Source organism: Branchiostoma belcheri, unplaced genomic scaffold (genome assembly GCF_001625305.1).
Source record: "Branchiostoma belcheri isolate BF01 breed outbred unplaced genomic scaffold, Haploidv18h27 scaffold12, whole genome shotgun sequence".
NCBI classification, from domain to species: domain Eukaryota; kingdom Metazoa; phylum Chordata; class Leptocardii; order Amphioxiformes; family Branchiostomatidae; genus Branchiostoma; species Branchiostoma belcheri.
The window spans coordinates 2,445,214-2,468,313 of record NW_017802602.1 but is presented as its reverse complement, the minus strand read 5'-3'; the positions used below and the strand labels follow the sequence as shown (position 1 = coordinate 2,468,313).

General features: G+C 43.1%; 4 protein-coding genes across 4 annotated transcripts; 1 reads left to right on the top strand and 3 right to left on the bottom strand.

The window, feature by feature from the left end:
• Positions 1-564: 564 nt before the first annotated feature.
• Positions 565-3,741, bottom strand: LOC109462814 (integumentary mucin C.1-like). The gene is made up of 5 exons (XM_019759433.1): positions 3,567-3,741; positions 2,669-3,251; positions 2,272-2,453; positions 1,539-1,838; positions 565-842 (listed from the first exon to the last, which is right to left on the bottom strand). The coding sequence occupies exons 1-5, from the start codon at positions 3,645-3,647 to the stop codon at positions 810-812; spliced, it is 1,179 nt and encodes a 392-aa protein (XP_019614992.1). The 5' UTR covers positions 3,648-3,741; the 3' UTR covers positions 565-809.
• Positions 3,742-6,416: 2,675 nt separating this feature from the next.
• Positions 6,417-8,104, bottom strand: LOC109462845 (POU domain, class 4, transcription factor 2-like). The gene is made up of 3 exons (XM_019759480.1): positions 7,720-8,104; positions 7,192-7,349; positions 6,417-6,719 (listed from the first exon to the last, which is right to left on the bottom strand). Exons 1-3 carry the CDS (start codon positions 7,917-7,919, stop codon positions 6,622-6,624), a joined length of 456 nt encoding a protein of 151 aa, XP_019615039.1. The 5' UTR covers positions 7,920-8,104; the 3' UTR covers positions 6,417-6,621.
• Positions 8,105-10,396: 2,292 nt separating this feature from the next.
• Positions 10,397-15,524, top strand: LOC109462664 (liver carboxylesterase-like). Its single transcript, XM_019759224.1, has 9 exons — positions 10,397-10,451; positions 10,826-11,175; positions 11,790-11,969; positions 12,360-12,584; positions 12,890-12,965; positions 13,214-13,473; positions 13,904-14,063; positions 14,757-14,982; positions 15,288-15,524. The coding sequence occupies exons 1-9, from the start codon at positions 10,397-10,399 to the stop codon at positions 15,484-15,486; spliced, it is 1,731 nt and encodes a 576-aa protein (XP_019614783.1). The 3' UTR covers positions 15,487-15,524.
• Positions 15,525-20,956: 5,432 nt separating this feature from the next.
• Positions 20,957-22,016, bottom strand: LOC109462883 (late histone H2A.2.2-like). Its single transcript, XM_019759521.1, has 2 exons — positions 21,823-22,016; positions 20,957-21,184 (listed from the first exon to the last, which is right to left on the bottom strand). The coding sequence occupies exons 1-2, from the start codon at positions 22,003-22,005 to the stop codon at positions 20,957-20,959; spliced, it is 411 nt and encodes a 136-aa protein (XP_019615080.1). The 5' UTR covers positions 22,006-22,016.
• Between the last annotated feature and the right edge of the window lie 1,084 nt (positions 22,017-23,100).

The following is a 23,100-nucleotide window of genomic DNA, read 5'->3' as shown; positions in this document are numbered from 1 at the left end:
TTTTCAGCACACGAAAGTATCCCATACGATTAGGGTCCATACGTGACTATAGATATATAAGCATACTACTGTATTGGATAGTACTCATTTCGGTTGCTGTTTTCCCGTGGAAAGCAAATTAAAACAGTTGCACTTGTGCCTCATCACAAAATCTGGGTCAGTCTACTTACTGGAATAAAACGGAATACAACGGAATAGAACGGAATACACTGGAATACACATATAGGAGGCTGGAATATACCGGAAGGTGATAATATAACACCCCAATGTGCTGTATTTTGGCATGAGATAACTTATATATGGCACAGGGAACAAGATTTATTTTTGGCCGGAATTTTTATTTTATTCCACTAGTTTGGGGGTCTTCAAGAACTGTTTTATTTCACATGTATTGCTGTCATCTTGGCTTGAAGGATTCCTGCATGTACTATACACCATGTTACACGCAATTTAAAATGTCATGAAAAAATAACAACCACAATCTTTGGTTCAGCATAAACATGATTTAATGCGTCAACATCTAAATAATTTTTTACAATCCCAAATCAAGTTGCGTCAGCGAGCGCCTTTCTTTAATCCATTCAGATCTTTATCTTATTTCCATCAAAGAGTGTATAAAAACATTGCATCTAATGCAATAACTTAGTAGTACGTATTTACACTATCGTACTTTACAAGCAGCAGTAGCATGTCTCTTTATTAACAAGAATTTTACAAATACCGTGCAATTTGATCGGGATTATTCTACGTATACCGATCTTAGCATTAATAGCGGCATGAACGTGCGATGTGATTTTCGCTCCGTGGCATCAGTGGCGGTTTCGAAATTCCTCAGGCAACGTCTGTAAAAAGAATGAATATCATATCGTGAGCTTTATGCCATTTTTTGGACGTTGGGAAGCTATCAGGTATGAAAGTCGTTTAAAAGTATTATTCTATTGTATTATTTCTAGTGTCTGGCCTTTTGACTGCCAGACATTCGAATTCTGCCTGTCAATTTTTAAATACCCACGTGATGTAAACCTACTCTCAAGTTTACCCCCCCCCCCCACTTCTTTCCATTGTCTAAGATTATGATGAACGAATAATCTCCAAGCAGATTCTCTGGGGCCAGGGGAGTCTCTAGTATCCATTGGCCTCCCCATCGGGTAGCGTATTGCATACTGTCTGGCCAATTTCACATTGTCTTGCCAATTTGATACTGTCTTGCCAAATGCCAATACTGTATTGCAGTCACCAAAAGATCTGCTTTTTTTCATTATTTCCAACATGTAATCACAAGACGTGGTGACGGCACACTCAAGTTTTCTAAACTTAAATTAATGCCGCCACCAACACAGGGGACAATAAAATACTCATTTTAACCTGAGCAAAGTGAGGAAAGTCGTGTAAAGTGCCAAGGGCACAAGATCGGTGGCATGTCAGGACTCGGACCCGGGACCTCTTGGTTCCGAGTCGAGCACTCTGCCGCTACACCAAACGACCCCACAAGATTGCTTGAAAGACTATCAAACGAATGTTAAGGGGCGTTAACGTACCCCACAAGGCGCAGGCACCGTCCACGGCCAGTTGCAGACTTGGAGTTCAACGTCAAACACCAGACCCCCCGCCGGGCAGTCGCGTCGGTAGGGCTCGGGATGTCCGGTCACGCACTGGTAAAACTTCCCACAGTCCTCAGGGTCAGGGTGGACTCCGGGCGCCTTACCATCGCAGGTGAATGCGCTCGCAGCATCTTCTACCGTGGACGTTGTTGAAGCTTCTATGGCAGCTTCCGTGGTCTGAGCTGTGGAGGTCCTCGCAGCATCTTCCTCGGCATTGTCCTGAGTATCGGCTAAGACCTGTAGAAGAAGAAGAAGAGAGAGAGAAAAAAACCACGATTAAGTGCGAATGACACCAAAGACACCAAACACCAACATTTCCTGATCACATCATCATCATCCCTGATTACAATTGACCATAAAACTACCATTCAACGAAATAGACTGTCGTTGTATAAAATATACACCATTTTAAGCCAGCTTATTGCAAATGCATCCAGTGCACTAATTCCAAGTACAAACAACATATATACATGAACAAGAAGAAGTCCTAGACATCATCCCTCCATTAAATCGTTTGTTGTTTTGTCACTTATGTTAATAGGGATATTTTGAGTTAGTTTTTACCATAATGATACACTGCAGAGGTCCATGGTAAAAAAGAAAATACATGTATATAAGAGACTAAAACCATTTATACTAAATTCTACAACATACGTTCTCATACACTTACCCCGCAAGGAAGGGCGACGTTTTCGGGCCAGTCACAGTACTTTTTCTCGGGGTCGAACACGGGACCGCCCGGCGCACACGACCGGTGGAAGGGGTCGGCAAACCCGCGGACACACTCGTAATACTTCGTGCAGTCGTCGGGGTCCGAGTACAGGTCGGGCTCCTTTCCGTCACAACTGAACGCTGTAATGTAATAAGGAATGAAGATTGAAGTATTTTATATATGCAGGTTTGATGACCCATTTTGAGATGTATACGGTTTCATACATGATCCATATGAATGGAATGGCTGGTTCCTACATCATATGGTATCACCGCCAAATAAACAGGCTACTTTGCAAGTTTTGACAAAAAAAAGATTACCAATGTTAGCATTCAGACAAAAAGTGGTAACCTGCCTTTAGATGTGGTGGTCTCTGGGACCTTAGTAGATTCTGTAGCTGCCTCCGTGGCCTGAGGTGTGGACGTTGTTGTAGCTTCTACAGCAGCTTCCGTGGCCTGAGGTGTGGACGTTGTTGTAGCGTCTACAGCAGCGTTTGTGGCCTGAGGTGTGGACGTTGTTGTAGCGTCTACAGCAGCTTCCGTGGCCTGAGGTGTGGACGTTGTTGTAGCTTCTACAGCTTCCGTGGCCTGGGGTGTGGACGTTGTTGTAGCGTCTACAGCAGCTTCCGTGGCCTGTGGTGTAGACGTTGTTGTAGGCTCTACAGTAGCTTCCGTGGCCTGAGGTGTGGACGTTGTTGTAGCGTCTACAGCAGCTTCCGTGGCCTGAGGTGTGGACGTTGTTGTAGCGTCTACAGCAGCTTCCGTGGCCTGAGGTGTGAACGTTGTTGTACTTTCTACAGCAGCTTCCGTGGCCTGAGGTGTGGACGTTGTTCCAGCCTCTGTAGCTAGAGATGCGGACGCCGTTGTATCGTCTACAGCATCGTCCGTTGCATCTTCTGTCACCATGTACACTGTGCTTTGTACGTCCAATTCGGCGGTCTGAGGAAGAAACATACCGCTATGTAAGCAATGCTATGATCATGTTTTCTTCACTCATTTAATGAAAGAAAAGATTCCCTTCTATGGATCTTATTCAGTACACCCCAGACTTACTTTTTGCCTAGATGATAAGTTAACGGGAGTATTGTACATGTTATCATGATCAATACTTGAAGAATGAGCATCGAAAGCATAGTACTGTCACAGCTTCAACAAGTTTATAAGTTTGCTTGAATGGAAGAATGTCTCTCTTGAGTAAAAGTATTAAGTAAAGCATGAATGCAAAAAAAAAAATGTTCAAGCGTAGTATCTTACCAGAGTAGGCTCCGGAACAGGCATCGCCAACGAACTCCCGACAAGAAAACCAAGAAAGGCTAAAGTAGTAATAGTATACATCTTCGCAGCAAGTTATTGGAGCAAGTGCTGGACTTCCCTCAGTAAAACGGTCTGTCACTCAGGTGGCGCTCCTCTGGCTTGTACTGGCACACCACTGAAGCTCCCAACTTTTATATTGCGACACATCCGGTGACAGGGCTGTAAAACTAGAAGTAAGAAGGATGCGACGGGGTCTGTTTTTTGTCGTGTGGCGGTCCGCCATTGTCGTGGTGGAGGATTTCTGACGCCATCATGCCTCACTGATGACGTCACGCGCCTTGTGTACATACATGAGTGTGTGTGTGTGGACCGTTTGCTTGCTTGCGGTGGCAGCGCTAGACATACATACCAATGCACACCGTGTTTACATGAAGCCAATAAAACAAGCCAAGCCGCTACTTTTTTTTTCAAGCTGGCCCCACTATTTTTCAATCGACAATTGAAACCAAAGAAACGTTTTCCAAAGTTCCGAGCAACGTGTGTTTCGTTTTACGTTGCAGTGAATGGTAAAAACTACGCTTACATACCGTATACTCTCTACTAATATACTGTTCTTTACTGGAACAATCTTTGACCACTGCTATGCTACCACTTGAGATAAGAATCTTGAAATGACGTCAAGGCGTCTGTACAGGATATGACCTGACCAGGGTGCCCCCAAGGAAACTCAGAAAGCCCAAGGAACACTGTCTGCCCTCAGTGCTTTTTCTGTTGAAGTGTTTACCTGCCTTGTAAAGGTCGTCGCATAACTACGTTGCTTGACGTCTTTGCACGGGTGTTAAGCCAAATCCTTGAGCTGCCACATACGTGAGAAGTCAGGTGTTTAGGGCTGGGGCTAGGGTTAGAGTTGGGGTTAGAGTAAGGGTTAGGGCTAGGGCTAGGGTTAGGGTTGGTATTAGAGTAAGGGTTAAAGTTGGGATCATTGTTAGTGAAGGCTAAACAAACCTAATTTCCAAGCAGATCTTTACGTGGGGGTAAAACAGTATCAAAGTGGCCAGTCTGTATCCATTTCCCCACCGAAGCCGGAATGGATACAGACTGACCAATTTGATACTGTCTTCCCCCCACCAAAAGATCTGCTTGGAGATTAGGTTTAGTCTTCCACATCACCACTAACCCCCTCCCACCCCTTGTCTCAGGTATATTAGAAACCCCCAAGTAGTGTGGGAGTCATGTATTTGGCAGGATCATGTATGTGGCTTGACACCTGGGGAATTTATTGATTGTATATAAAGTGTGCCTGTAACAATGACTCTCCGGCTACCGACACACGAAAACATGTTTATTTAGTACAAGTACAGCGATCAGTGGGTCTGGGTAAAGAACAATGCCCTAAAAAAGGGCAAGGCCAGAGTTAAACTGTAGCCTCTACCAGGCCTCGGGAAGCGGCTGGAAAGAATAGAAATTGGCTAAATAGAGAGAGAACATGTGAGGGAAGTTGGTCTGATAAAGAGTACAGTTTGTCACATCTCTTCATAGTCGCCCCCCGAAGCCTGGCAGAGGCTTAGGGGGTGTATATATAATACAATAACAAATCACTTCAATACATGCTAGACATTGTACACAAATGATTGTTATCGGGCATAGACGCAATCGTCTAAGAAACGTCCGTCAAACAACACAAAACAAAGTCTACGTGAAGTTGACAATGTCAATATTGTTCATTTTATTGTCCTTTTCGGCGTATATACATGCACATCGCATGATGTCATTTCCTGTCTGTGAGCTCGCACATGTTTATTGCATGGCGTCATTTCCTGTTCTGAACAGTCAATGACGTCACACTGACGTATGTGTACTCTTGATATCGTATTTGTACATTTTTCTTCTTCATCTTATTTTCTCCTCTACTGAGGTGAAGCATTATGTTTTTTTCAAGTAGATACTAATGCAATGTGGCCTCGATACAACTCGTATATTAATTGCAGGGTGGCTAATTGGACACGGGGGTTCGCCAGGCCTCTATCTGGGTGATTTTAGTGAATCACCAACTTTAAGATAGTAGACCATCGCCAGTGAAACTAAAATGTTCTAACATAAGCAGTGAACTGCTAATTCTCCAAACAAAAAGAGCTACAGAGTCGAAAATTTGGTTCCAATTTCTGAGTACAGTTTTGAAATTACAGTTTAAACTTGCTTGCATATGACTTATATCAAGGACATTATATAGATCATTTCTTCTATCAACACAGATCAAGTTTCAAGGTAAAATTTTCTAACGTATTGTACGCAGCTCAATGCGTCAAACTACTTGTTTAAGAGCACGTGTGAATGCCCCCCCTCCCCATTAACACAGTCAATATATCATTTATAAGCCTGTACAAACTTGTTTTTGTTGCACTTGTTACAGTAACGACGTTGCGTGAAGTCGTTACTAGGGGGACGAAAAAAATGTGCATAATAACAACAACATGTTTACATGATCTTTAAACGTTCACATGCATAGAACTTACGGGTACATGTACACGTACATGTACTCGCTGTGGCATATAGGTACAACAAGGAACTTTGACTTTAGACTGAGAAATTATCCTAGACGTTAAACAGTTTACATTTTACTCTACCTACCTAGCAAGCTTTCAGACATTTAAGCTATTTTAGTCCTTATATATTCGTTTGAAGCTTCTTTAAACAAAGCAAGATGCTCAAGTGTTGCCTGACTGTGTACACATATTATTTTATAAATTCATATTTACAAAGGCAATTTACAGTTTTCGCAACATATCGTACAATCTAGTACAGACATGTTACCATAAAGACCAAGTTAAATTGCTCTAAGCTTGTTATTATTTTTTAAAGGATTCCTTTTTATATATAACAATAAACAAGACAAGAAAATCGACGATCTACAATGAAATTTTGACAGTTAATTTTGCATGTGTGATACACTCACGACTGCCCTTAATTTTCTACCCTTATAGTCGTAAAACTATTGTACGACAAATGCGTCAAAGCAACTTTGCAGGTTGTACTGGAGTCGTATGATGGTCGTGCGTCAGTCGCTGTTGTCGTCATCGGAGGCACTGTGGTCGTCCGTCTGTTCTTTCTTTGTGTCTGGTGCATTTTCTTCTTCTTCTGGCCTCTTCTCGTGACCTGGAAATATAAGTGGCGTAGACATTTGGTAAACAGAGAAAGACTGACCTAGAGTGTTTTGTAGCCCCCCTCCCACCCCCAAATGTTTACCGGGAATTCATTTCTTAATACTATCCTTTGTCGCATATTCTTAAGGTGAATTATTAGAATATTCAGTCAGCTTGATTAGTTGATAACGGACGTAAAATAATGAAGACAACATGACAACCAGAAAAGAACTGGTAAATAAATATCTGTATGCAAAGTACGTGCTTTAAAGTAAGATATGTATAAAATACATAATCTCCAAGCAGATAATACAGTGGCAAGGCAGTATCCATTGGCCAGAGGAGTGTCCATTAGCCACCTACATATATTAGTGGCCACTGCATATGGATACTCCCTGGCTAATGGACATACATGTATTGCTAGGCCAATTTGATACTGTCTTTTGCGGCCATCGAAAGATGGTTGTAGATTATACAATACGTACTTCTGCGCCTACTCGGCGGTGTAAGGAAGGACGGCAGGTGCAGGTGTATGTGCGGCAGGTGCAGCTTTTCGGAGAGTTTGCGTTCCTTCAGAGAAGAAGGAGAAGCGGATGCTCCTTGTGGGCTTTCCTCCTCCCTGTAATGTCTCTCCGAGTGCTTCCTAGGACGGATTTACATTTTATTTTCAGTTTGTTCCCACTGCGTGTTTTATTGTTGATCTACATTCACGTTATAAATTGTTCTTGTTGTATTAATTGTTACAAATTTATGTGCGATTTGTTCCCCTTGTTGTTTTTACTATTGGTTATAAGATTGTCACATGGTGTTCTATACTTAATAATCTACAATTTCCTTTATATGTTATCTAGTTACTTCACTTCTTGATTGATTGACTGGTTGATTGATTTAATTTTAATTAATTTCTTTACTATGTTATATGCATATTATATGTACGTTTGATTTTAATGTATATACTGTATGTTGCCCTAGCCCATTTGAGGCAAGAAGCAAATAAAGTTCAGTATCAGTACCTATGACGATGGTGATGATGGTGATGATGATGGTGGTGGTGGTGTTCTAGTTGCACGGGAGCTGGCGACGTGTACGCTCTCGGGCGGCCGTAGTGCGTGGTAGGTTCAGAGTCCTTCCTCGTTCGCCTGCTAGACGGCGGGGACAGCGCTCGTTTTTGGAACACGTCGGTCAGGTTGCTAGCCTGGACGATTCCGTCCATGGTGGTGGATTTAACGCACGTCCCTTTTTAGAGTCGATAGACGGTCGCAGTAACGTATAGGCGTGAAAATGGAGCGGTGTTGGCGAATCCTGAACGTGAACTTGGAGAGGTAACCGTTTTGTTGGTGCGCAGTTCTTGTATACGTGGCTGACGACACGGAATCTGAACGATCTATGGTAAACACACAGGGGCATAGTGCACGTTCCACGGTTTCAGGGTAACCTTTCGGGCACACAGTGGTGTAAGGGTGGTAACTGTTGTAACCTTGACCCTGACGGTATGTTCCTTAAGCGTCGACCATATGCGTTGATTTGGTTGATTTGATGTGTGGCGTAGCGGCAGAGTGCTCGACTTGGAATCAAGAGGTCCAGGGTTCGAGTCCTGACATGCCATCGATCTTGTGCCCTTAGGAAAGGCACTTTACACGACGTTCCTCACTTATTTATACTACACTAGTCTTCCTGCATATATATTATTTTTGCGTGATATTTTTCATTTTAAGTTGCGTGTAACATGGTGTATAGTATAAAAAGCCTTCAAGCCAAGATGACAGCAATAAAAGTGAAATATAACAGTTCCTGAAAATTGTAAACGTGAATTTCAATACTACAGTTTCTCCATGTTCCGCCAGAGGGGGTAAAGCATTATGACCACCTCTGATTTGTCGCACAACTTGTACGAATAAAAAGAAACCTACAGTGGGGGTCGCTGGAAGACAGACGACAAATGCCCAGACTGTGCACGATGTACAAAATGACTAATAAACTGGCGGACGTACCAACTACTAAGTAACTAATACCAGCTCAGAAAAGAACATGAAATAGTGACGCCTTCAAATATATCAGAATTATAATTATCAACCAACTATTAAGGTGTTCGAAAGGTCGTATATTCCAAGAACTATCGCAGAGCGGAACTCGTCGCTATCAGGCACAGTCGGGGAATCATCACTAGAAAGCTTTAAACAACTCCTAAAATTAACATGTGCACAGATCGCGTGTAACAAGTCGTTCGGTGTGATATAGCTAGCTGCCGCCGAGCCGCGTGCCTGCGAAGCTGGTGTGTTACGCAGAAAGGGAGTTATTCCAGCTACTACTATACAGGTAGAAGCTGGTGTGTTACGCCGAAGGTCGGTTATACCGGCTATACAGATACAGAAGCTGGTGTGTTACGCCGAAGGGGAGTTATTCCGGCTATACAGATACAGTTACAGTATGTTATCGTCCAGCGATCTCTTCACAATGACTTGCTTTTTTTCTATCATCCCGCTCCTCTAATGTGTTCGTGATAAACAATGGGCGAGAACGGATGTTACTTCTATTGGATCATCTATTGTCTGTTCATCAGCAAACTTTTGCCTAGGAAACAAAAAATGTCGATCGCTAAATACAGTGCTACACCGACAACGTTTTATGCATTATTCTCATCTACATAACATTATACAACGTTAACGTGGAACTATTATACTATTCAATACAGAAGTGCTATTTAAGGCAAAACAAGGAAATAGTCCGGATGAGGAAATCTGCCTGATATTGACATCTGCTGCCATTTCTTAGCACATTTTAGTCTCATTCCCGTCAGCAACATCCAATTTTTGCCTCTTAGATATCAGTTTACTAATATGTTACAGACCAACAACAAGCATGACAGATACACTGAGAACACTTAGATGGCCTTCCCTGCATCAACGCAGGCAGCAAGCCAGACTTGTCCTAATGTATAAAGCAGTAAATAACATGGTAGCCATTCCTATACACAACATTCTCACCAAAAACACAAACATTACAAGAGGACATCACTCACGCTTCATCACCATCCCATGCAAGACAGAAGCATACAGAGCCAGTTATTTCCCTCGAACCGTCATCGAGTGGAACACACTACCAGGTACACTCATATCTTGCACATCCCTTGATGCGTTTAAGGCGGGATTGGCCAGTCACCTTGGCCTCTCCGCCAATACCCAGCTGTAGGGTCATTTTTGTTTTCTGGTGTGGCTTTTGTATATAGTTGCACATTTCGGTTTCTTCTTTTTGCAATTTATTATTTATAGATCATTTTTCATTTGTTTGTATATTTTTGTTGCGCACCACCACCTGCCACACCAGCTGCACCTCCTTTCCCGGGACGTGATGTGCCGTGAGGCACTTTGTCCCGTATCATGTAGATGTAGATAGATGTTGATTTAACTTATGCCATACAACATTAAAAGAATGACCAGAAAGTAGACTTTGAAAAAAAAAGTTTACCACCCTGAAATGGCATATTCTGGATCCCTTTATAGTGGTTTACGCAACGAATCTTTTTTCATAGACGTCCTCAGAATATTTGCTTAACGTTTGCACCGACGAGATCATTGCTTAGGAGGCGTGGCTTGTTAGCCGTTAGACGTAGCAGCCCACTGCAAATATACGCATAAAACACCACTCAGGTACTAGGTTCGTACACGTACGTACTGCACTGCTGCTCTCACTATGTCCCGCCGGACCCTGTTTCTTGTGCTACTAGCAACGTGCCTGTTGGCAAAAGGTGAGTTTTGTATGGGGGATATTACTTCGGATTTGTACGGAAATCTCTAGCACATTTGTATATACATGTCCATGTATTGTTTAGGTGGGTGTCTGACGTCCGATTTGAAAAATGAAAGGGTCCAAAGGTTATAGCTGGCTGTAGCTGTATAGCTGGCATAACCACCCTTCGGCGTAACACATTTTTAGATTCTGTATCTGTATGTCCTGTATGGCTGGCATATAGCCACCCTTCCGGCGTAACAATATTTATATTTCAAAATTCAATATCATGTGTATGTGTAAGAATAGGACAAGTTCAAGTTATTGTGGTCCCCTAGCGAGTTTCTATGGTACTGTAGCAAAACTTCTCTTTTTTTTCGTATCTCCTACCAGTTGCCAACGCAAGCGATGGCAATGGATCTGCATGCCCGCCTGTATCTACCAACAGCGGCGCCGTACAAGGAACAGTACAGTACATCGACAGACTACCCGACAAGCCCATCTACACCTACCTGGGCATTCCATACGCAGCGCCCCCTGTTGGAGACCTGCGGTACCGCGCCCCGCAGCCTGCAGTACCGTGGGAGGGCGCCAGGGACGCTACACGTCCCGGCCCGTACTGTCCACAGGGCCCGCATATCCTGCAGCTCTTCCCCTTCAAGCTTCAGCACTACGACTTCGACGAAGACTGTCTAACGCTGAACATAGAAACTCCGACTGTTGACAAAGATGCCGAATTGCCTGTGAGTTAACGTCAGTATTCTACCGTATCATGTTTGTGGTACCCTCTATCAACCTTACTGGCCTTTGTTTATCTACTATAGTCTATATTTGAGGTTCGACTGGGCAGGCCCGTTGCCCTCAATGTTGAAGTCAAAACAAAATATGTGTGCGTGTGTGTGTGTGCGTGCGTGTGTGTGTGCGTGTCATGTGTGTGTGTGTGTGTGCGTGTGTGCGTGTGTGTGTGTGTGTGTGCGCGTGTGTGCGTGCGTGCGTGTGTGCGTGTGTGCGTGTGTGTGTGTGTGTGTGTGTGTGTGTGTGCGTGTGTGCGTGTATGTGCGTGTGTGCGTGTGTGTGCGTGCGTGTGCGTGTGTGTGTGTGTGTGTGTGTGTGCGCGCGCGTGTGTGTGTGCGTGTTTGTGTGTGTGTGTGTGTGCGCGTGTGTGTGCGTGCGTGTGTAGTATATCTACTTGCTGTCTATCTGTAAACACGATAACTCGAGAGATATCGCTTGTCTTGATATTTGGTATGTGGATAGGTCTTGATGAGATTTCGGCCCCCTGGCGGCTTGTCATGCTATTTGCATGTAGCAAACGGATCTAATGGAGAAAAAAAAAACGTTTGCAATGTTTACTAAGGTGTTGCTGTGGATCCACGGAGGCGCTTTGTCCATGGGGATGGGGTACGTCGTGCCCTTCGCCGCCCTCGCCGCCCGACAAGACGTCGTGGTCGTCTCCATCAACTACCGTCTGGGCGCGCTGGGCTTCCTCAGCACTGGGGACGAGAACGCCCCTGGGAACGTCGGCTTCCTGGACCAGGTCAGCTACTTCCGCTGCATTACGCATGGGGCATGCCGGGAATTATCTTTTATATAATTTTTTCCCCATGTAAGGCCATGTTGATTTGATTACATGAGTGACATCCGCGCTCGCAGGAATTTTTGTCCGTTTCAAAAACACTGGGTCAAAGGTATCTTGTAAACTATGTCGGCCCCCGTCGCGGTTGAGTGATGGGCCCGCGTGATGTTGACGTCACACGTGACAAGTCTCACTGGGTCAGTCTATTGAAGAAGACAAGATTAACTGGTTAAAAGTCCTACTATAGATAACTTTGGTGAGGACAATTCTTTGTGTTGGAGCAACTTTAAACAAGAAAAGACAATCATTATGATTAAATTGTCCATGATTAAAGTTGATTCCCTTCCGCAGATCCAGGCAATGATTTGGGTTAAGGAGAACATCCGGAACTTCGGAGGGGACCCTGAGCGGGTGACGATTTTCGGCGAGTCGGCTGGCGGAGTGAGCGTCAGCTACCAAGTTCTGTCCCCGCTCAGTAAGGGACTGTTCCAGCGGGCCATCTCGCAGAGCGGCACTTACAACACCATGGAGCCGGCGGCAAAGCCTATGGAGTTAGCTACGATGTTGGGAAATGAGGTGAGTGAATGAATAAGGGAGTGAGTGAGTGAGTGAGTGAGTGAGTGAGTGAGTGAGTGAGTGAGTGAGTGAGTGAGTGAGTGAGTGAGTGAGTGAGTGAATAGCTGAGATGTTGGGAAACGAGGTGAATGAAGTATTTTCGGACGTTTCGAGTGACATCCACCACTCTCCAGCGTCATTAATGAACGAGAAGAGTGGTGGATGTCACTCCGTAATTTATCCAGTAATACATGACTTGTAGAGTTTGAATTTCCGACGAGTATTGTTTACCTGGATGTCTAACCTTCATCAACGTAACTCTACAGGTGGGTTGTGAGGCGAAGGACGCCGCTGGCCTGGTGGCCTGTCTTCGGCAGAAGCCTGCGGACGACCTGGTGGCAGGTTTGTTTATTGTTTTGTTTATTAAACCGATCTCCATTAGTTTGTACAGACTGAGTTTCCATACATACTAATCTTCCTGGAGTCGTTATACACAAAAGTCATATACTACTACAGCGTGATGAAGGTTAACTACATACTACTAACGTTACAATATGGCAAGGCTTAACTACATACTACATAAACACACACAACATGCAAGTTGTACCGAGAGGTCAGAGGTCTTAATATAAAATTTAAAATTTGTCCAGGCGCCCAGCGGATGGCGAGTTACGGCAGCGGCGAAAGGGGGGCGCATTTCGGTCCCGTGCTAGACGGACACTTTCTACCGGAACACCCGACGGGTTTGTACGAAAACGGACAAGCGAACGCCGTGGAGTATCTTCTGGGAGTCAACAATCACGAGTTCGGATTTGTGATGCCTTCCATTATGTATTCAGATTTCGGGAAAGGGATGACAGAAGATGCCTTCCTTCTCGAAATGGAGAAACTCATAGAGAAAATCTACCCGGTAGGCATACTTACAAGCTTCTTCTTTTTTAAAATGAAAGGTCGTTTGTTACGATAAATTTGACATTCAGTGAAGATTTTAGAACGTTAGGTGCAGTAGCTGAAAAGAAAACTTTGTGTGGAGATTTATAATTCTGCTACCATACACCGAAGTTAACTTCTGACCAAGTTTTCAGTAAGTAATCTTACCCCTCTCATGCAAGTTGAAATGAGCCGAGACGGGGGACGCTACAAATTACAAGACAACTTTGATCCGTTCCTGACGCTGCTTCACGAATCTTTCTTTTTAGCTACATTACTTTTAAATGGTATTTGAATCAATCATGGTTTCAATAGATACATGTAGATTACTGTAATAATTTTTATTCACATTCATTCTGTAAATTCCATATTTCATGGGTTGGTTGAAAACGTGAAAACGTGTCATTCAGGGAACCAAGAACAAAGACGGCATCGTGGCAGCCGCGCGTGACGTGTACCGTAACCATGACAACCCAGACGATCCAATGGCGGTGCAGTATCAGTTTACCCTGTTCCAAGGCGACCAAATGTTCGTGGCTCCAACCGTCGACACCGCAATGAAACACACAGGTGAGATTAAAAGTCTGAATGTATCTATGAAATGCACTTTTGCAAATAGTTGTGTTTCTGACTTTAACAAAAATAAAAGGTTAATTGATACCATGCTTTGTGATTCATTCATTTACCTTGAACCGTGACGGGGGGCGTTATAAGCCTAGACCAGACGTCTGTCACCATGGTACGAGTAACTGGTGCTGTAGCAGACACAATGTGGTGTTGGGTTACATTATGTAGCAGAACAGAGTTGGAGAGGCTACTCAACCTACATAGAAATGTATTTCAGTAAGAATGAACAAAGCAGTTCTTTCTTGTGATATCTAGCCCGGGTGGCGGTAAACATTACGCATTTGCTTTGAAAATGTTACCTTTGTAGTACTTTTAGTTTTCGTGATCTTATACGTCTCTAAAAAAGACAGATCAGTAGTTTGTTGGGCTAAACCAGGTTAAGGTAAGCGTTGCAAACGTTACCTTTTTCTTTTATTTTTTCTTTCAGCATCTGGATCTAAAGTGTACCTTTTACAAACTCGGAGTTTTTTCCCTTTTTTTCTTGTAGCAGCTGGATCTAAGGTGTACCCTCACCATACATATGAATATATTTGAGTAAGAATAAACAGAGCAGTAGTTTGTTGGGCTAGAACCACGTGAAGGTAAACATTTACATTTAATTTACCTTTCTAGTTTGTTTGTTTGCTTCTTTTTTAGCATCTGGATCTAAGGTGTACCTTTATGAGAACTACTACGTGCCATCCACCGCGGCTGGCCGGCCGGACTGGGTGGGGTGCGACCACGGTGACGATCTGGCCATGATGTCCGGGTGGCCGTTTCTGGACGTCCAGCTGAGGGCCGGAGGTTCGATCCCGTTCTCACAGGACGACAGGAAAGTCAGCTTGGACATGATGGCTTACTGGGCTAATTTTGCTCGCACGGGGTAAGTCTATATAATACTATACGTTATGAGGACTTTAAATGAATAAATTTAAAGACATACTGGTTCGAACAGCACACACACACACACACACACACACACACACACACACACATACACACACACACACACACACACACTCACACAGGTACTCATACACACACACACACATGCACACACACACACACACACACACACACACACACACACACACACACACAGCTTTTGCTAGCTCTTCTTGATACGTTTTATTATCATAACAATTCCTTTTCGTTATCATGAAAATTTGCAAATTTTTTTTTTTCCAGAGACCCGTCCGACCCTACAGGTGCCCCAGCCGACAGCCTGGCGTTACCAGAGTGGCCCCGCTACACACGTGACCACCCCGCCTACATCCGGCTGGGTGTGACGTCATCTGCTGACGTAGGCCTGCATCCGGACAGGATGGCGCTGTGGAATGACGTCATTCCCAAACTCGTGGCATCGTCCAATAGAGAGGAACTGTAGTCAGATATTGAAAAATTGCCCCCTGCGATTTCACTAAATGCAGTCTATCTAATTTTAGGGTGGCAAAACAAAACGTATCTGGATGAAGAAATCTCAGCTGTCTGATATCATGTTATACTTTAAGTGAGAAGTTTTTAAAGTATTTTGGTAACTTTGGCTTCATCGTTTTCTATTACAGCATGTGTAATTCCCTTAAAGTTTAACACTTAATATTATCGACACATTGACTAAGGTTTCACATTGAATATTTACTATACAAGCAATCACAGCACATGTTGAAAATAAAAAAAACTTTTCCAACCTCGTTAGACAATTTACGTGGATTTTGAAATTATATTGGTCCTAAAGTAATTAATACAACCATGATTATAAATTTACATTATCATTACAGGTGCCGTCTACAATCTCATTTCTTAAAGTGAACTGAGAGAAATGTCTTACAAATTCACATTACAGCTAAAATATACAATATACAGGATATCATCGCCTCCATCTCTTATACACGAATAATTCTATATAATTACATGTATAATAATAATTCATAATTCTATTACCACGGTCCCGGCCATCTAGATTCTAAAATAGCTTTGTTAAGAAAAGACTGTCATTGGGAGGAGAATATGATCAACCTATACAATTCATGCAGAAAGTATCTTGTTTGCATAATTGAAAAGAAATGACATTCATAATTCGTCAGTCGTAAAGGTCAACATCATTTGGCGAAGGTATGGGGTCGTAGAACTCTGGTTGAGGTACAATTCTCAGTGAAAAATTAAAATTACCATTGTTTGAAAAAACATCAATGGACATTGTTATTCATGATCATGTATACTCCTGTAGTCTCTTAAGAATAATCATCAATGGAAATTTGTTTTTCATACTCCTGAAATCTCAAGCATTTGATTCATTGATACAATTTCTGCTCAAGACACAATAGTGAATAAAAATCATGATAACGAGAATGATTATTGTCGTCGAGGTGACTGCTTTCGCTTGGACGCTTATTGCAACAGTCATGTGGGCCAGACGCTCTTCAGCAGATGTTTGGCTGATGTTACGGTTTTGAACTGATACGGAAAACCGCTGGGTTGTGTTATGTAGGGATGTTGTTTCCTGTTTCAGTATACCGATGGAGTGGTCTGTATCATGAATGTACCGTTGTGAAGCTGTATCTGTCCCTCCGGTCTTATATACGTACATGGACAATTCAGTGTTGGTGATTTTCAGAGGACTGGTAGTCGTCAGTTCTAGTCCAGCGGTGCAGGCGGATAGACTGGCCGAGTGTACCGGGACACCCTTGAGATTTTCAGGACTGCTGCACTCCGGTAACCCGTATTGAAAGAAATCTCTATAGAGCATACCATGCTGCACGATGGAATCACACGTGACAGGCCAGCATCGGTGGAAGGCGAGGGCCGTTAGCGCCAACCAGTACACGCGGCAATCGCAGCGAATCGGGTTCCCGTGGATGTACCTCCGTCCCTTGCCTCTGTGCCTGTACCCGACCCTGGCACTCTCAGGAGGGCTGCCCAGGTTCGCTTCAGAGAAGGTGGTCAACTTGTTGTGGGCCACGCTTACTTCATACAGCGCAATGGATTCACCAAAGGCCAAGTCAATATTCAGAGACGTCAGCAGGTTGTGTGACAGATCAAGGTTTATGAGCAGTTTCATGTGTTTCAGAGATTCCCAGGGGAAGGTTGTGAGAAGGTTGTGGCTTAGATTCAGTCGGCCGACGGTTGGGAATCCCGACAAGTCGCGGATTGTTGCGATGTGGTTGTGCTGAAGGTAGACGCCGACCGTGAAGGGTGGCACGCGACTAGGCAGACTGGTCAGGTTGGATCTCGGACAATTAATCTCAGTCCTCAGTGCCCTCTTAACATAACACTTTGCAGGGATCACGTCAGTTGATTTAACGCATATCATCAGTTTCATAAGAATTGCAAGTATGAAATATTTGGTGATCATCATCATCAATGATTTCTTTATGAATAGAAGAGCAATATTATTATATGGCCTTCTGTCGCCGTCCCGGGTTGTTGTTTTTTCAGCTGGTCTTGCGTACTTAATTGCAAGTTCTTATACACTTGACGACTTTTGATGTGCTTTTAAATATATGTCATTTCAGCTATATTCTGATGCGTTGTTGGTTTGAAGTAGACGATGACCCTGCAATGACCATAGCAGTCGTAACCTGCAGCGAAATGGTTTACAAAACAAAAATATGTTTTTCGGATGTCTTATTATATTTTCAACGGTTTTGAACACTATTTAGCGATCAGGAAATGCCAATTTTCCTCATAAATGTAGGGGTACATTTGAAATATTACATTGACCACGAAAGCAGGTACGGTAAAAATAAAAACACATGCATCATAACGGGCATGCCTGCAGACGAAACATTACATGTCGAGTAAACAAAGGGAACCCAGTGTTCTAGGTACGAACACGAAAAAAAAACGTCTGACCACAATACTCCTAAAGGAGGTAGACCTCCTTCACGGAGTATTAACACAACCGTTAAGCCCCCGTAGTCTAACAGGCAGGTACTGACAGTATCAAATTGGCCAGGCTGTATCCAGTTACCAGACAGTTTGTTTGTTTGTTTATTGGTTCGCATATATTTAAGAACAATAAAATGAACATATTACTGACAATAATATAAAATGCTGGGGAAAGATATGAAGCCATAGTGGCTTGTCTGGGATCTTCCCCGACAAAATTAATTAACAACTGAAATAATGCTAACAAATCAAATGGTAATAATAAATAACAATAAGTAATTAATAAATTTGATCAATATGATCAATATGATAATGGTAACAAAACAAATAGTAACAATGAATAACAAAAGTGATCCAGGGGTATTGGATACTACTGTATGGCAAATGGATACAGCCTGGCCAATTTGACACTGTCTTTTCAGCCACCCAAAGATCTGCTCGGAGACCAGACGGTGTGCAAGAAAATGCATAGAGACCTTACCTCTATCAAGCTTGACAGAGAGATGCGAAGACAATTTACTAGTAACTCTTATGGTACCACCCTCAAACTGAACTAAACAACAACATGCTTTTTACAAAAATGAAGTCAACTTGATCGGGTAAACAACACCCCTAGACGACACGACGCGTTGCTTTTTCGTCGGCTGCAGCTGCATCGAAAAACAACATCTCCAACCTAATCAAGTCTCGAACAGAATCGGAGAGAACTGTAGACTAATCATTGAGGCCACCTTTTGATTGGTCAGTTCTCGGGTCATGCCAGCAGCCGACCTTGCGGCCACAGGCCATGTAACAAGAATTCGGAGATCTCATACCTCCATGAAATATAGGAGTTTTTCTAAATGTTTTTACACAGTACACTACAGTACAGAACAAAATAACAGGTTTTTTGTTTTAAACACACAGTAGCACCTTTGGCCTGGATATGGTCATGTAGGCTTTTCCCGTGGGAGAACCTCATTAATCAAAACCGGGCAGGCGCCCCGCACATCTGTTTTCCCTGCTACCCCGCACATCTGTTTTCCCGGAAGTTTTGCTGCAGTACCAAGGTCAGCCACCAGTAGGCTCATATTTGACCTTGACTTTTGGCTTCCTAAGACCTACCAGCATACCAAATATAATCACAATCCATAAAGGCGTTCTGAAGTTATGCTGACTACAAATGTGCGGAAACACACACACACACACACAAATGCACACACACACACACAGACGCGACAAAAACAATACCTCCATTTTTCATGGAGGTAATTATGTTCACCGAAGGAAAGCATATTGTTTTTGCTCAGTTTCCTCCTCTTCTTCTCCAGGTCAATGACCTGAACCAGACGTCTGTCGCCATGGTAACTAGTGTTGGGTTACATCATGTTTATTGTTACCCAAACACATTCAAGTATTATATGGTGAGTAGCCCCTCCAACTTCTGCTACAAAATGTAACCCAACACCCACATGGTCTTCTACAGCACCAGTTACCATGGTAACAGACGTCTGGTCAGTTCATTGACTTTGGAACGAAGGAAAAAAAGAGAAATTATAAGAAACGGAGCAAAAAACACATGTTTTCCTTCTGCGAAGGTAACGTAAACATAAATATTTCATTATTCATAAAGTACAGCAAAATTGCTAGAGGGGATTTAGGGAGAGACCATGAATTGATAATGTAATTTTGCACCTCTTCGTGATGAAAAAATAGGCTTCTTGGAGTGACAGGTCTGTTTGATTTTAAAACATGGGAGAAAAAACAAATTGTTTACTCGAGTGTTGCCGTGTTGTTCTTCAAAAGCAAACATTGAGATTCAAAACCTTAAAATTCACCAATGTTTCGCACTGTTTATATCTTGAGTGGTACCGCAAAATTTTACGCTAACCCAACATCTACTTGAAAATTACGTCTTGCATGCCTAGAGCTATGTGAGATATATTTGGGGGGGGGGGTACAAAACACGCCAATTTTGAATATTATTTTAATGGTATAGTTTTTATCTTTAAGTACGACCCATGCCCATGGAATGTTGCCTGATCAATCCAGAAACGGACAGAAAAAAATTGAGCTGGTCAAGAAAGATTGTACATGTACTTTCATTGCAAGTGTAGTTTTATTTATTTTTTTCTGACAACTGAAGAAAACATGATGCTTTCGTTGACACAGATCAACCTGCATGTATCTGCCTATTACATATACATATACATGCCTAAATCGGAACGTGAACAAGAAGTATGTATGGTAAGACCAGAACGTATATACGCCTGTTACAATGTAGTTATTCGGTGATATTTGCATTGCAATGATATGCGGAATGTTGCTCCATCTGGAGGAATTTTGAGTGAAATATTAAGTGAAATTAGTCTGTAAAAATGATTAACCTTTGTAATGGAATTTAAGTTAAGTTTTCAGCTGCCAAATTCAATGCATTTCGCACGTTACCAAGCCTGGTACCGCGGTCAAACTCTTGTCTCCACCAGACTCCTTTGCAGGCTGAAAAAAATAAATAGTAGAAATCGTCCTAAAAGGGATTATAACAGGCAAGGGGAGTTAGCCGGCCATAGATGGTCAAATTTGGTCCTTCTCTGGCCGGCTATATATAGCTAACTCCCCTGGCCGATTTCTATACTTCTAGTCTCCCCTTTTAGGCCGTTTTTTTCTACTATTTATTCTGCCTGCAACTACGAGTCTGGTGGAGACATCATCACGGTTCATTTCAGTAGTCAAACTCTAGTCTCCACCAGACTCCTTTGCAGGCGAAATAAATAGTAGAAACATCGGCCTAAAAGCTAAGGAGATAGCTGGGGGATAGCCAGGGACTTCGTCGGCCATACAGGGTCTTTCTATGGTCGGTTTCTACTTCTAAACTCTGGCCGATTTCTACTACTAGACTAAGTTCCCCTTTTTCGAGTTTCGATTTCTACTATGATTCTGCTTGCAAAGAAGTCTGGTGGAGACTATTCAAACTCCAGCTCATCGCGTTCTTAGTAGTCTTGGCTTTGACTCGGAGATTTAGTACTTTTAAACCCAGCCGACGCCTTCTTTGGGAGGAGAGCGTTGTTGATGTTTGGCAGCACCCCTCCCTGTGCAATGGTCACGCCCGACAGCAGACTGTTGAGTTCCTCGTCGTTACGGACGGCCAGCTGAAGGTGACGGGGGATGATCCGCGTCTTCTTGTTGTCACGGGCAGCGTTACCGGCCAACTCCAGCACCTGAAAACATTCAAGATGTATTTGTTGAACTTTGAAGTCGGGATTTCACTTAATTTCATTCAACTTAGTCACAGAAGTTTAAAGTGCCACGACGGCATATGATATTGGACACAACTAGCGTACGAGATTAAAACTTAAGTTTTTATGCAGTACTGCGCTTGACATGTTAAAACGTACAGGCGAAGCGTTTCATAAATACATACATTTGATACAGCAGTCCAATTAAAGTAAAATTCGTCATGTTAAAATGTATCGACAAGTGTTTCGTCGAGTTTAGAGGTCAGGCACTCAATTAATTGCTAACATCTGCTACGTGAATTATTTATTGCCCTGATTTTTTAGCAAGCTGCACATTCATGGACGATTGTTGTACTGATATCATAGTATATTTTTTTCTCAAATATGACACTGCCTTGCCAATTTGATATAAGACAAGACACTTCAACAGTGTTTCTTACCTCTCCAGTGAGACCCAATTTTTGCCGCGTTAACTATCCTAAACCCTTAGGAAGGCCTGGTGGAGGCTAGCGACAACCTTTCACAGCTAAGCAACCACGAAAGGCAAGAGAATCTTCAATTAGATGAAGGGGTATGCCTTAAATGAAAGAAGACTTAAATGAAAGAAGAGTGTGTCTCACCTCTGCGGTAAGGTACTCCAGCACGGCCGCCAGGTACACGGGAGCGCCCGCCCCGATCCTCTCGGCGTACCGGCCTTTCCTCAGGAAGCGGTGCACGCGACCCACCGGGAACTGTAGACCGGCCCTCGCCGACCGACTCCGCGCCTTGGAACGCAGCTTTCCGCCTTTACCGCGTCCGGACATGTTTGCTGCATGCAGGCACCTGTTCACATAAGTCATAACACTTTGAATGCTCATTCTTCAACAAGTATTAATAACAACGATACTCCCTAAGCATTTAGGCAGAAAAAAGGAACTTCATGTGGGGTGTGTTGAGTAAGGTCCAGAAAAGGTAGTCTTTTCCTTTTCATTCATTAAGTGGGTCGAGAAAAGATTATCAAAGTGTGAACGCGCCGACCGACTCCGGGCCTTAGACCGCAGGTCACAATATTCCCCACCAAACCTCTGCTTGGGGAATATCCAAAATCATGCTCAGGCATGGTTCTGGATAATCCACGCGTATCCAGAACCATGCCTGTGTCAAAGGTACGTTCTTGGATACTCGCGGATACTATCCAGCTAGAGCCGTGCCTGATCCTAGCCCTAACCCATTCAGGTACAGAACTGGACAGGCACGGATACGATAAATGGCTTCAGTTCAAGAACAACATTGACCGCGTACCGATATACATCTCATTTATTTATTTCATTTATTTCGAAACCTTTTAGCCCCGAAGGGCTAATCTTCCAAGGCTCAAACATTATAGCAATTACAACATAGTGGAAACATTTAAAAATACATACATACATACATGTACACTACATTAACAATAAATACACATAGATATAAACAATTTAAAAGTGGCGAGCAAGGGTCAAGGATCAGGTGACACTACTACTGTTTGAAACGGCTTTCTTAAAACTGATAACATCGCACAGTGTCTTAACGTCAGATGGTAGATCGTTCCAGAGCACGACTGCACGGTACAGGAATGAGCGTTTTCTGCTGTTGGACTTAGGTATTGGTAATCTAAAGTTATGTGCGGAAGATCTGGTATTATGACTGTGAGATGCATGAACAGGCAAAAGGGAGTTGTAAATATTTTGTGGTTCGTGACTCGTGAGGATCTTAAAGAACATGACCAAAGTGCTTTTCAAGAATCTCTCTCTCACAGTCGGCCAACCAAGATCTAGATGCATCTGCCTGGTAGGAGTATCAGGAGTACATTTCAGTAACAGTCTACATGCCCTATTCTGCACTACTTGCAGTTTGCGCATGTTGGAGTCTGACATGTTAGC